General features: G+C 52.5%; 1 protein-coding gene across 1 annotated transcript in view; it reads right to left on the bottom strand.

Annotated features, from left to right (window-relative positions):
• The window catches only part of TGM2 (transglutaminase 2), a 30,087-nt gene extending 16,468 nt beyond the window's left edge, over positions 1 to 13,619 (bottom strand). The window contains exons 1-5 of the mRNA XM_057704048.1: positions 13,582 to 13,619; positions 11,618 to 11,850; positions 6,675 to 6,917; positions 2,921 to 3,039; positions 231 to 359 (exon numbers count right to left, since the gene is read on the bottom strand). Of these exons, the coding sequence (XP_057560031.1) occupies positions 231 to 359; positions 2,921 to 3,039; positions 6,675 to 6,917; positions 11,618 to 11,850; positions 13,582 to 13,619 (762 nt within the window). The remainder of the gene's footprint in view (positions 1 to 230; positions 360 to 2,920; positions 3,040 to 6,674; positions 6,918 to 11,617; positions 11,851 to 13,581) is intronic.
• Positions 13,620 to 14,765: the final 1,146 nt, after the last annotated feature.

Here is a 14,765-nt window from a genome sequence, read left to right as displayed (position 1 = left end):
TGCGGGTGGCACGTAACGAATACTTGCTGGATGAGTGAGTGAGTGAGTGAACTGCTTTGTGGGACCACGTGGCATCACCCTCATTTGTATACATCTTGTCTCCCCAAATACAAGCTCTCCTAGCTGAGACTCACCCCTCTCCTGGGTCCCCCCACCGTGCCCAGCGCGGGGCCTGGCCTCCATCCTCACAGGACGGGAGGGCCCCCGGGCCGGGCCTGCCGCTCACTCACCATGCCACTCACCACCCGGCCCACATAGACCGGGCTGCCGCGGCGGGAGCAGTCTCGGCCGGGATTCCTCAGGAACTTGGGGTTGACGTCCAGGAGCGTCAGGCAGATGTCCAGGATCCCGTCTTCAAACTGCGTTGGAGGAAACAAGGGGAGGATGAGGGAGCTGAGAAGTCACCTCCTCCAGGAAGCCTGCCTTGAAGTCCAGCAGCTGTGGGACCCCTCTGGTCTGTCTCACACACCAGATCGGGACTAGGTCTGTCCATCTCTGTGGTGCCAGCTTTTCCTGGCCCAGGAAACGGGGGGAGGGGGTGGGACAATGACTGAGTGTGTGAGAAAGGGGGTGGCGGTGTGTCTGCATCCAGGCTGGGGGGGTCCTGGGAACTTGGGGTGGAGCCCACAGAGTGAGAAGCCCAGTATCTCTGGAGCTTCCCTCCCCTCAGAGTCACCTCAGGCCCTGCCACTGTTGCCCCCTGCCCCTCTACCCCGCCCTGCACCTCACCACCACATCTTCACTTCCCTAAAGCTTGACTCACCCTGCAGAGCTGACAAGCCTCCCCTCCTCTCCCACCCCACCCCCACACACTGCTCTGATCAGAACCAAAGTATCCACTGTAAAGATATCAATCTAATCTTATCACTCCTGTTTCCACTGCACCCAGAGTAAAATCTAGACTTTTCCCTGTGGCCTGCAAGGCCCTTCATGATCTGTGTCCCACCGCATCTTTGACCTCAGCTCTCACCACTCTCACCCATACTCATTCTGCCCCAGGCTCACTGCCACGGGGCCTTTGTACTTGCTATTTCCTTTGCTTGGGATGCTCTTCCCGTCTCTCTCTGTATGAATCATACCTCCTCATCCTTGCAACTCAGATGTTATTTTTCTCAAAACCCCTCCTTGTCACCTTCCATCGGACCACCCTTCTGTCACATTCAAAGGCTCTCCCGTCTGCCCCCTGCTCCCCGTCTCTGTGGTCTTGTCCCAAACCTGGCCTTGTCGCAGGTTTCCCTCCATGACGCAGAGCAGCCCTCCCTGGCTTGAACCATTCATTTTGTGGCTCCCTATTGCCTTCAGCCTGACACTCAGGGCTGTTCACAACCAGAACACGGCTGACTTCTCCCACGTCATCTCCTGGGGCCCCTTCTCATATAAGTGCTCCCCAAACTGCAACATAGTTCTTAGGTACAAAGTAAACTTTTCCACCGCTGAGCTTCTGCTCATGCTGTTCCTTTTGCCTAAAATACCGGGCACCCACCTCCTTCAAAGCCCAGCTCAAATGTTGCCTACTGCAGGAACTGACTGGTGCCCACAGGCAGTTATTCCCTTCCTTCCTTTAGGTCTTATCATCACCGCTTGTGATGACTTCCAGAAGCTTTGCAAGGCCATGTCCCATGGCCCCGCACAGCCTGGACACAGAACTGGAACTCAGGAAATGAAAGGGAGGACCTGGCTTTGCTCTGTTTCTCAGGAGAGAATACAGAGCCCTGGGGGATTCATTTTTTGATTTTTTTAAGCATCACAGTCATATCACCATTTCATTTACAACCCACAATGGGCTACAGGGTTTCTGCAATCACTTGGGGGCAGATAGTTTTGCAATTATTATGCCCAATATTCAGAAGAGGAAACTGAGACTGGAGCCCCAAATCTCAGGTATCATCCTATGATCCAAGGGCAGGATTCCCTGGTCCTGAACATGGACCCTGATCCAGGTCTGCTAAGAAAAGTCTCAAGGTGAATCCCCTCCCCCTGACCCCCCCACAAGAGGCCAACACCCATTAACACACCAGGAGGTTGAGGGACAAGGGTTGTGATGGTTCTTGCTTCATGAGTTTTCTCAGCAATATCTCAAGAATTTTCATGGGGTGCTGGATAGTAGAGGAAATAAGAGCACTGATTTGGAAAACCAGCCCAGGCTGGCCTGCTGCAAGAGGAGGAACCACACGGTATGGTGATGAGCCAACCAGCTGAGATTTGCCAAGCCCAGCCTAGACAACCATGACCTGGTTGGCCCATCGATTTATGAGAAATAATAAATGATTGTTTTTTCAACCCTCCAAGTTTTGGACTTGTTTGTTAGTCAGCAGTAGCTAGCTGATACAACAGTGATTCTCAAAGTATGGGCACTGGATCAACAGCATCAACAGCATCTGGAAACTTATTAAAAATGAAAATTCTCAGCACACACCCAGACCTACTGAATCAGAAACTAGGGGTGGGACCCAGTGACCTGTGTTTTAACATGCTTTTCTGGTGATTCTGATGTATATTCAAGTTTGAGAACCACTGACCTAGATAATGGTTTAAAGCCCCTCTCAGCACATGCCTAGCACATGGTAAGCATTCTCCAAGTGCTGCGCATTATCTTTATATATGGCCTTGAATGTTTCCCTTCTCTTTTTTGGAGCATCTGCCAGCCCCACAACTCCCAAATGCCTTCCTGATTCTTTCCCACCTTGAATCCAGAGTTGCTACTCCCACAGTGGATAGGGCCACCTTTTGTGTGATCTCAGGCCTGGCCTGGGCCCTCTCTGAGCCTCCAGCCATTTCAGGGCCCTTGAATCTTTGACAGCATGGGGTGGATGACTCTCAGATCTGCTCACACTTCTGACTCTGACTCTGACTGTCTCAGACACGGGGCCCAGCACACAGTGGGCCTGAGATGGTTGGGAGGGGCAGGGTGTGGCCATACCTGCCCAAAATTCCAAGGTATGCTCTTGATGAACTTGGCTGAGCCCTGGTAGATGAAGCCCTGTTGGGTGAGGACGTACTCCCGCCGCTCCTCCTCTGAGTCCAGGTACACAGTGTCTGCTGTGGGTGAAAAGAAAAGGACCCTCAACTCTGGGTCTGGCAAGGCCCAGCTTCCCCACAGACAAGGCAGCCGGGGTGGCAACTCCCCAGGACCAGGCCAGCTTCTCAGAGGGCTTTCTCTCTTTTAATCAGAAAAACTAATCATTAATTAATAATCCCATATCAATGAGATAAGGTATTATCAGTTAGTGACAATGATGGCTGTCTTTTATCCAACACTTGCCAAGTGCCAGGACCTGTGATAAATGTATGACGTACACACGTATTAACTTGTTTAATCTCCACAAAAGCGCCATGTGGAAGGGATCCTTGGGAGCCCCATTTTACAGACGGCAAAACTGAGGCTCAAGAATATTTTACAGATGGGAAAACTGATGCCAAAACCAGAGACAGAAGAGCATTGCCTGGGCCAGGAGTCAGGAACCTCCTAGCTCTGAGTCTCCTTTGCTGTGTGACCCTGGACAGGTCACTTCTTCTCCTGCCACCTGACTGTGTTCCCTGAGAGTAAAATGTGATCACAGATCTGAAAGTGCTTTGCAAGCTAAAGCCCTGAGCCAGTGCGAGGAAGCAGCATGATTCACGGTGGTGAGAAAGCCGAGAAAGGGTCACTGCAGCTCAGGGGAGGTGGGGTCCTGTCCAACTTGGGAGTCAGGTGGCCTCTGAAGGTTGCCTGGAAGACAGTCTAAGCAGAGGGCCAGAGAGAGCAGAGGTGTGGCTGCTGGAAGGTCCAGGGCACTCAGTTCCCTGTGGCTAAGGACAGCATATAAGGGCCTGAGACGGTGGCTCCAGACCGCAGGAAGGCAAAGGTCAACCTGGCCTTTCTGATCCCCACTTCATAAGTGAAGAAACTGAGGTTTCCCCTGGGAAGGGGAAATTCAGAGCCACAGTATAACTTTGGTTGGCCCTGGGCATTTCTGCCTCCATGGGCTCCTTCTTTCACAAAAAAACTAAATAAAAATAAAATATATTTTGTGATTGCATTGGTATAATGATGAACATATTAATATTATATGTTAAAACATATTCTCTGGCCTGAATATTCATTTTTTTGCTTCTGATTTTAAAAGAAATTAACACATTTTCATGGGTCCCTAAAAGTATGGCAGGTCCAGGCACCGTGCCTACTGAAAACAGCCTAAGGAAACAAGTCCAGTGCCTGGGATGTGGCTGCCTGGCCCCTCAGACCCCTGGGCTCCTTTACAGGGACCAGCAACCTTCACCTTTACCGCTTGGAGGAAGCAAACATGAAAGTAGCCGAGTGTCTGACACGTCCTGCCCTGGGGCTCTAGGGATTGCACAATAAACATCAGCCTTCAGATAAATGAACTATGTGACTGTAAATCAGCCGGCGGCAATGTGGGAGAAAGAATTTAAGATTTTAAAGGAAGGAAAGATTTAAGAATTTAAGAGAAGGAAAATCCCACAGTATCTCCTCATCCAGAGGAAGTGTCAGCACATGTTGAACTGTCCCCATTGCAGCCCAGGAAGCTGGAAATATGATGTCCCCACTCAGGTCTCTGGCTGGTAAAGGCGGAGGCCTTGGAGACAGCTCGATCCTGATCCCGACCACGTTGGAGCTGAGGGATGGGAGGCCCTCAGGTCAAGGGCAGATCCTGCCCTCTCCCCACCAGAGGGAGAGCAGTTTCCCCCCCTAGCACCCCCACCCCCACTGAGCCCAACTTCCTGCCTCCGCCATCACCAGTTCCCTCCCTGGGATGTGGGTCCCTTTAGTCACTGTGCTGCTTGGCTGACTGTCACCCCAACCCTCCGGGCAGGGAGGAGGCAAGGCCACAGCACGGGGACATCCCCCAGAACCTCACTCCCTGTTCCCTGAACTCTGAAACCCCGCGGTGTTGGGGTTGGGGAGGAGCACTGCCACGTTCCTGCCCTGCAGGCAGGGTTGCCAACTAGCTGTAAGTTCACATTGACTAAAATCAAAATGAGTGGACAGCGGGTCCAAGCAAGGCCACTTCTGTCCTGAGAAACCACTCCTTGTGGCCACAGGGCATGTAGCAAAGGTGTTCCTCCCTCAGATAAGCCACAGGGGACCACCTCATGTCCCTGCGAACCTGATGAATGAACTATCCACCCAGCAAGACCTGGGGCATTCCCAGCTCTTAAAAAGGATGAGCAGATGTCTGCACACTGATGCAGAAAGAGCCTCAAGATGTACAGTAGAGAGAGACAAAAACCAACCCAAGTTGTAGGTTGATGTATATGGTAGGGTTCACATACTGGGAAACCCATTGTAACACTGCCGTATGTTACATATGAAAGTTCTTAAGAGAATAAATCCTAAAAGTTCTCAACACAAAGAAAAATATTTTTTTCTATTTATTTAATTATGTATCTTATATGAGATGATGGATGTTCATCAAACTTTTGATAATCATTTCACGATGTATGTAAGTCAAATCATTATTCTGTACACCTTAAGCTTACACAGCGCTGTGTGTCAATTACATCTCAATAAAATTGAAAGAAAAAAATACAGTGACATCTCCAGGCACATACATTCGAATCTAAAGAGATAAGCTCCCAAAGACAGTATAATGGTGCTTCCCAAGGAAGAGAGTTGGCGGCAGGGGTGGGGCGGGGGGGGAATGTCTTTCTGTAGTGCTTGAAGCTTTTATAAAGACGGTGTTCTCATGTCTTACTGGTGTAATTAGAAATAAAAGCCAAAGTACGTAAAAGAGAAAATAAAAAAATCTCTTTGTTCAAATAAAATTCCCCAAAATGGAGAAGAAAAAAAATAAAACAGTGGCCCAATAGGAAGCTGGTTGTCTGATGCTGGAGCGGCCAGAATTTCTGCCCCGGGGCCAGGCTTCAAGGATGGACAGCCCACTTCCAGGCTGGGCCCGCCCACAAGGCCCCTCTCTCTGCCTGGCTATGTAGGAGCAGGAAGGAAACAGACTCCACCGCCTTGTAAGTCACATGGGGAAACTGAGGCCTGGGAAGGGGTGTGGCCGCCCCTGCCACCTCCCTCCTGCTTGAGACAGACTCCGTTCTTTCTCTGACTCTCTCGTTTGGTCCGGCATCACCCACTTGCCTCTTGAAGGACCTGCCAAAAGCCACTTATCTCTGAGCCTCAGTTTCCTGTCTGGAAGATGGCGATGCTAACCTCTCCCCCTGGGGATTGTGAGAGGCATCGTTGAAAGAGTTTATGAGCAGGCACGGCGGGAACCAAGCTGCTCCTGCTCACCTCTCCTGGGTACCCCATCCTCCCTGTCCCACCTCTCTGCTTCCCTTCCCCAAGCCAGTCTGGTGAGATTTAAAACAGAGCCCCACGAAACAGAACCAGGCATAAAGCCATGGCCCTGGGCGTCCACGGAGCAGCCCTTTCCTGAATGGGGCTCCTGAACCCAGGCCACCTCCAGGCCCAGCTCACAGTATCAGGGCCCAGACACGGGGTGAGATGCCTTGGTAGCTGTGTAGACTGAGACAAGTCATTTTGCTTCCATGAGCTTGTCTCCTCTCATGTAAATGGGAATAATAAGAGTTCTGACCTCACAAGGTTTGGAGGAAGCTGGAGCGTGGAACTGTATAGAGTGGGCCTCACTCAGTGCACTCAGATGTCTCTTTTGCCCCATCCCTGCCCATCTCCCCACCCCGCCCATGGATAAAGCTCAGCTCACCTGGGCACCAGGCATTGAAGAGCAGGGTGAAGTGACCCAGCACGAAGCTGGAGCCCTGGTAGCCGGTGGAGGCCTCCAGGCTGAGGCGGTACAGGCCAACGGGGGCACTGGCCGGGGTGCTGAGCTGCAGTGAGAGGGCGCTGTCCTGCTGGTCCACCACCGTGGCTGCCCAGGCACCCTCCTCCGCAGCATCGCACAGCCCGAAGCGGGCCTTCGTCCCAGCATCCTCGCTGGGGGCTGGGCCTGCAGAGGGAGAAAGCAGGGGCCGTGAGACAGGGGTGGTGAGGGAGGGTGAGTGCCAGGACTGGCAGGGGCAGAGCACATGCCTGGGGTCCTCTGGGCCTGGGTTTGAGACCTAGTTCTGCCACTAACGCTTGAGGGGACTTTGGGGAGAGGTTTCATCTCTCTGAACCTCGGCTTCTTCATCTGCAATATGGGGATCAGACTCCAAAATGTGCTGGATGGTTTTGTGGGAACACACGAAAAGCTGCAGGCACACGGCATGTCCTCAATCTCCTGGGAGATTCCTCCTGGGAGAGGGGACAGTGTGGCCCTGTTCAGGGTCACGGTCATACTGTTCTGGACTGGCGTGACTTTGGGTAAGACCATCCTCCTCTCTGGGCTCAGTTTGCCCATTGGTAACATATACAGGACTTAGGCAAGATACTCCCCGAGGGTCCTCCTTTCCTGCCTAAATCCTTTAACTGCTAGCTTCCTGCTTTCTCCTTCAGAAAGAGAAGCCCAGACGTGAGTAAAATGGGACTCTGGTCCTCTGACATCCGCAGTGGGGCCTGTCTGAAAGCCTGCTTGCTCTTGGCTAGCAGAGGGTGCTGGCCAATGCAGGTCTAGGTATCTATCTCCCCAGGGTCCCCTCCACCTTTTTGCCTCTGTATCTCCATAGGCAGCTACCATCCCTCACCTCCCTACAGCCTTTTACACTTTACAAAGCACCTTGGCACTTCCTGCTTCCCCCGAGACCTCTTGTACAGGAGGGAAAACTGAGGCTCAGAGAGAAGGGCTCTCCCAAGAATATCCCAGGGGTCTGCGGCAAAGCTAGCATCTGAGCCCATGTCTCTAGGCCCTGGGCTACCCCCACGGTGCCTCTCATTCCTCAAAGGGGTGGTCCCTAGTGGGGGGGTGGGTCTCAGTGCTCAGTGAGGCGACAGCTTGCCTTAAACTGGCTCTTTTACAGGTGGAGGGCAGGGCCCAGCCCATGCAGGCAGGTCTGAGTCATGGGGAGGGCAAGGGGGACTGGTCACCCTTTCTGGACTTGGGCGGCAGAGAGAAGAAACAGAACCTTCTCTACTTGGTTGGGCGGCTGCCCGGGAGGGTTTCTGTTTATTCTTCCATCTCCCTCCCTGCAGCTCTGCCCACCCACTGCTGACAATATGGGGGCCTGCTCACTGAGGGGCTACCTGCCAGCCCCACCCACACCCAGGCCCAAATATAACTCTGAACTAACAGGCATGACACAGGCCTCTGGGGCCCTGTCTGAGTGCCAGGAGCCAGCTGTAAGCCTTTAAACGCACCCTGTCTTCCAGAGTCAGTATTTAGGGGAGGAATTGGGCAGCACTGGGGCCCTAGAGCCAGTCTAGGTTGATTCCACCACTTAGACCCTGAGTGCTGTGTGACCTGGGCTCAGTCACCAGGCCTCTGTGATCTGCCATTTTCTCATCAAAGAAGAAAACAGGCTTAGACTACAAGCCTGGGTAAGTTCAATTCCAGGTCTGAAACTGGCTCTGTGACCGTGGACAAGCCATTTAGCTTCTTTGTGCCTCAGTTTCTTCATCTGTAAAATGGGGTCAATTGCAGTACCTCCTCATAAGGTCATTGTGAGGCTTAAAGAAGGTGAGGCTTGTAAAGCACATTACAAGATGCCTGGCACATAGTAAGTGTTCAATAAATAGTACTATTTATTATTGTCACTACCACCTTCTAACGCTGTTTAGAGAAATCAGTGAGAGTTTAAAGCAATGTCTAACATGTAGCCATTATGCAGTAAACATGAGCTGTCCTCAGCGGCATCCAAAGAGACCATTACAAATCAGAATTCTTGGGCCAAATAACAAATTTTGAGACTGGAATGGAATGCAGTAATTGTCTAGTTCAATTGAATCACTTCACAGATGTGGAAACTGAGGCTGAGAGGAACAAAGTTGGGGTGACCCTACATCCCAGTTTTCCCAGGATGGTCCCATTTTACACCTGTGGTCCCAGCATAATTCTTAATGGCACCCCTTTCATTCTCAGAAAAGACTCTGTTTGGATGATCAGTGATGTGGTCTCCATGGTAATGGCCTGGGCCAGGTACCATAGCCACTGTCACTATTGACACACCACCCTCAGGGACAGGCCAGGAAACACATTTCCCTTTCTCTCTGTCCTGCGGCAGCCGTGTACACACACACACACACACACACACACACACCCCTTTCTTCTGAAGGGTCCTGGTGGATGGGATGTGGATGGGATGAGGACGGGCTATCCCTGTGGACCCACCGCTGCTCACGTAAGCTGACTTAGAAAATTCCTTGGCTGTGGTTCCACGTGGTACTCTTTGTGGGGCCAGAGGTGCCGCAGAGACCCCTCTGGGCATAAATGACCCTGGAGACCTGAGGGGCCCTGGCCACTATCCTGACCATGGCAGTTAGGGGCTGGGTGGGGTGGGTGAGGGGAACCTTCCAGAGTCAAGCCTTCTATTAGCTACACAAGGGTTCTTTTCACTGCTTTGGGCTGACCTTACTCTCAGCCCACCCACCCTCCCAACCTGGGCCCCCTTGGGGGGAAGCAGAGCTATATTCCGTAACAAGGATGGCACTCGTCTACCGTGGTCTGTACCCCACAGCAGATACTGTCCGGCCTCGAACTGTCAGGGTGAAATGCACCGCTCCTGGACACGGGTGGGGTCAGGCCACACACTCCGTTCGCCGAGCGACCTTCGTCAGCTCTCTCCCCTACCTGGGCCTCAGTTTCCCTGAAGAGGTAGAACAGGCTGATCACAAGCTAGAATGTTCCTACACTAGAGCAGGGTGCCCAGACCAGGCCCAGGGCCGGGGACGGACCCCAGCCAGGCCTGAAGGCAGGAGGCCACGCTTCCTGGTATTGTTTTCCAGCTTCCCCAGTCCCTGGGAGGGTCTTGGTAGCTTCAGACAGGGAGGCCAAGTGCCCCCAGAGATACAGGGCCTTTGTGGCTGCCTCGGAGGCTGTGGAAGTTACCAGGGCAGGTTGGCTATGGTTTGAGATAAGTTGGCAGAGACTGGAGAACAGAGATTAGTTGCTGGGGTAAGAAGGTCAGCGGCCCGCCTCCCCCGTGGCCCCAACCCTGATCTTGGGGCCTCATTACCTAGCACCAGGCTGCCTAGACAAATGGAGAAGAAGGAGAAAGAAATCAGACACCTTGAGAGTGAAAGAAGGAACAAACAGATGGGAAATTCCCAAGCCAGCAGTTCATTGACCATTCATTTCACAGAGGAATAAACCGAGGCCAGCCAGCACTTGTGGTGAACAAGTAAATGTCCTTGCTCTCAGATCACAGCAATGAAAAGCCTCAACTCTGGGGTCAGGTTTCAGTCCTGCTGTGTCCCTAACTTACTGTGTGGCCTGGGCAAGTAACTTGACCTTTCTGAGCCTCAGAGTTCCCATCTGTAAAATGGGTGCTAGTTATGCTTCCAGAACAGAAGAATTCAGGACGAGTATGCACACACCATAGATGTAATTTTTATCAAGCCAAGCCTGACTCTTCTCAGGGCACCACACCCAGCCCTCAAATGCCATGGATTCAGCCTTCCGCTTTACAGAGGGGGAAACTGAGGCTGGAAAGATCAGAGACTTGCAGGAAGCCCCTCAGGTCTATTGGAAGAACCCCAAGGATGCTGGGGGGGTGTGTGTTGGTTGGGTGGGGGTGGGGTGCCCTGGCTAGTAGGTGTGTCCCTATTAGAAGGGAAGGGGGAGGGAGGAAAGGGTTGGAGGGGATATCCGTGGCCGGTCTGCAGGCACTGTGATAAGCTTTATCAAACGGCCTCCCAGGTAATATGGGCCTCAGCCTGCTTGCTCTCTGGCCTCAGAGACCTCAGAAAGAGCTAGAGCTGGCCTTTCCCACCCTCGGGCCAGAGTTCCAGCCAGGCGGCCCCTTGCTGACCTCAAGGGAGTGGTTCCCACCAGAAGTGGCATTTAAGGCCACTTTCCTGAGAACAGCAAAGAAGATTGGACACTGGGCATCCGGGGATGGGGTGGCTGCGGCCTCAATGTCCCTTCATCCATCACTAGAGTCCCTGGAGCAAGACCAGCAACAGCTGTGAGCATCTGCAGGGCCCTCCCCCATGTCAGGCCCCTCTCACCTAACGATCTTCCACCACCAGGAGTGCTTTAGCTCAGAGAGGCTAAGCAACTTGCCCAAGGTCACACAGCGGATAGGCAGTCTGGTCCGCGCCAGAACCCAGAGCTGTCTCTCCAGCCCCGGAGCCTGAGGCAGCCTCCTGAGGCTTAGAGAAAGAACTAGAGGAACATAAAACTGCCCACTTGTAGAGGACTGGAGCCAGCTGGGTTCTCTCCACCTCCCAGACCCTCTTTGGGCCTGATCCCAGAGGCTTTGTCAGGTTGTGTGGGTTTGGGGAAGCGGCTGTTGATAAGAATTGGAAAGTTGTTTCAACGTGGGAAAAGGCAGGCAGGATCTCGATGGACCTGTATGGTCGCAAACTTCTCCCCAACCCTGGTGATCACAGGCTGTCAGGACCCCAGGGGTCCAGAGGCACAGACTTGTCTGCAAAGCTGAGTGGTCTGTGGTGATATCTCTCCACTCTCCGAGCCTTAGTTTCTTTATCTGTAACATGGGGTAGTGACTGCCGGGAATTTCTCAGGGGGCCAGGAGGAGTGGTGTCACCGTCCCACGGTCTGTCTGGGGAAGATGAAATCACAGAACAGGGAGGTGGGGGGGCAGTACTCACCGGTCACCGCACAGAAGGTGAGGCTGTCCGTGCTGGCCTCATAGTTTCGGCCGTCGAAGCACAGCGTCAGCCAGAAGGGCTGGCCCCGTCTCACCACCAGCCTCTCCCTGCACAGGTCGGCCGTGCGGTGGTCTCGGCCATTGGCCTCCAGCTCCAGGTCGCATCTCTCCAGAACCAGGTCTGTGGAGACAGCGAGGGGCTTGAGCCTCAGGCAGCTGTGCGCCCTCAGCTCCCTGGATGGGGGGCGTTCAGGGCCCTCCCAGGAGCCAGCCCTCCCAACCCCCACCCGCCCTGCCACCCAGGGGCTCACCGGGCCTGAATCTCCCCAACTCTTTTTTTGTTTGTTTTTTTGGCCGCACAGCTTGTGGGATCTTTGTTCCCTGACCAGGGATTGAACTGGGCCCGCTGCAGTGGAACCAGGGAGTCCTAACCACCGGAATGGCAGGGAAGTCCCTCTCCAACTCTTAATCACAGGTTTTGCGCATTGTGGTATGTGAGGAAGGCTTTGCCACCTCCCAGTCACAGGCCCTAGGGCCGCTCAGCTTTCCTGGGACCTCACTTTCCCCATCTGTGTCCACAGGTGGGGACAGTAGGACCCACCGAATGGGGCTGTGGCCAGCTATTTAGCCCAGTGCCTGGCACATAATAAATGCCTACTGAACACAGGATAGTCTCTTGTGACTGGAGAGTTCTTTTGGTAAAAAGGGGGATTCTTTTATTCCGTTTCAGTTAATTACACAGGATTTGCCGTTTAGGTTCAATTTCCAATTTCCGGAAAATACAGAAGACTGAGGAAGATGCGAAACACAGAACCAGGAAGCAGTCAACAAAATTCATACTCTGGGAAACCACAGACAAAGTTTCTTTAACAAATAAATTAAATTAAAAAAAAAAAGACAAGAAAAAAAAAGTTGAATGGAGAACCTATAGACTAAGAGAAACCTACGACACATTACAATTCACTGTGCTGTGTGAACCTTATTTGGATTTTGATTTTAAAAATTATTTACTATATGCAATTGGAAATTTGAATACTGATAGATAGTGGTGATATTAAGGAATCTGTAATTTGTTTAATGTCTAAAAAGGAGTCCTTATTCTTTGCAGAGATATATTGAAATATTTACAGCTGAAATGATGTGATGTCTTGGATTTGCTTCCAAATAATGAGGGGGGTGGGGGTGGGGGGGAGGCAGGAGGCAGCAGTAGCCATAAGTTGGTGTGGTTGGGACTGGGTGATGCACAGGCATTTATTGTACTGTTCTCTCTACTTTTATATGTAGAGAGATATTTTCCACAATATCTTCCTCTAATATTTTCCATAATAAAAATTTCAATATTTTCCATAATAAAAATTTTTTTTTTTCAATGACAGAGGTTTTGGAGTTTTCTGGGCCTGGGTTTCAGTTCTACTGTGCCTCTGTGTGATCCTGGGCAGGTGTCTCTCCCTCTCTATGCCTCCTTTTCTGAAGCTTCAAAGAGCTGCTGTGAGGTCTAGGCCTAGGGCTTAGCCCAGGGCAAAAGTTTGATACGTGAATGTTCTCTTTATAGTTTCAGAGGGAGCTGAAGTCCAGGGCAGGGATGGGGGTGACCGGAGAGTAAGGGTCTAAGGGAAGTTCAAAGCTCATAGATCTTGGCAAGCTCAACCTGACCTAATCAAGGTCAAGATTAGGGGACTGTAGGGTGGGAGGAGTGGGCAAGAGTTGTGGGACCCTTAAGAGTATGAGAATAGGCAGACTCTCAGAGTAATGGGATCCTTAAAGGTATGTGGCCCCACTGAGGCCCAGGGGCAGGGATTTTGCCAAAGTCGCCCAGCAAGTGTGTCCTTCCCCGGGACATTCACTCAGGGGTCCTCCCTCCCGCCACGGAATATCCTTCCAATGAGGCATAAACAAATTGCCCAGGAACTGTTGACAGCTTCGACGTGGATTATCTCCATTTAAACCTCATAACTACCCCCTTACACAGCTACTGTCACTACCTTCACTTTGTAGAGAGACATTAACGCGGTCCCAGGTCTCACGGCAAGCGCAAGCCGAAGCTTTGGGATTTAAACCTAGGGCTATAAATTCTGGAGGCCGCACTGGTAACCATCTCACCCTTAGCTCAAGATTTGTTGTCCATCCCTGCCCGCCACTCCTTCTGCCCTCCCCAGCTCCCCACGGCCACATCCTGTGTTGTTTCAAGCCTGGGAGGAGACCTGGGGGAAGTTGAGGCCCCTGCAATCACTGCAGGAGAGACCTCCGCTAGCCACAAGGAAGAACTTCCTGCTGGCCTGCTGGGGTGAAGAAACACTGTTTTGGGAAACTTCAGCTCCAGAGAGCTGAAGCAGGAAAGAGGCCACTGTTGTCCCCAGGGAGACCTTAGAGAGATGGTCAGGCCCTGGTCTTGGGCAGATGCGGTGCTTTCTTGCGCTATTGTCTGAAGAAAGATTTCCAGAAATCACGCCCAGCTCTAGAGGTGCAGGAACACTGGGGTCTGGGATCACACACAGGATTTCTGCACTGAGAAAGGACTCGAGGTCTTCCAGGCAGCTGGGACCCCTGTAGGAAGCGGCCGCTCTGGCAGTGGGGCAGGGGGCTCATCAACATTGGCATCTCCAGGGTCCCCCAGCTCTACTGAGCCCCACTCTTGGGGACGAGGGTGGAAAACTGCATGGGCCCAAGTGGTCACCTGGGTGAAGCGTCACAGTCAGCCCTGAGCTGGCTTTCGATCGCATGTGTTGGGGAGCTGGGTCTCAGAGAGGGACAGAGGTGGCCTGAGATCCCACAGCAGGTCAGGCACGTCCGTGGTTCCTCCTGCTCGTCCCTGCTCCACCTACCCCGGGTCCCTCTCCACGTTCCCGCTTCCCACCCTCCTTCCTGGGGGCTGCGGTGGTGCAGAGGCCACCTCCAAATGGACTTGACCCAAGAGTCAGCCAGGATGCTGAGTCCAGCAGCATTAGTGCAGGCGCATCCCCTATCACAGAAACCCCTCCTCTGAAACGGTGGTCCTGCCCGCGTGTATGTGTGTGTGTGTGTGTGTGTGTGTGTGTGTAGGGGGGCGGATAGGAAATGAATTGAGCCCCTTCTCCACTCCTCTCCTCGCAGATGTACCAAGGGCTGCCATTACCGTCCATGTTTTACAGGAGGGGAAACTGAGACTCAAC

This window comes from Hippopotamus amphibius, chromosome 12, assembly GCF_030028045.1.
Source record: "Hippopotamus amphibius kiboko isolate mHipAmp2 chromosome 12, mHipAmp2.hap2, whole genome shotgun sequence".
NCBI classification, from domain to species: Eukaryota; Metazoa; Chordata; class Mammalia; order Artiodactyla; family Hippopotamidae; genus Hippopotamus; species Hippopotamus amphibius.
Note: the sequence above shows the minus strand (reverse complement) of the source record. Positions and strands in the feature narration are given on the sequence as shown.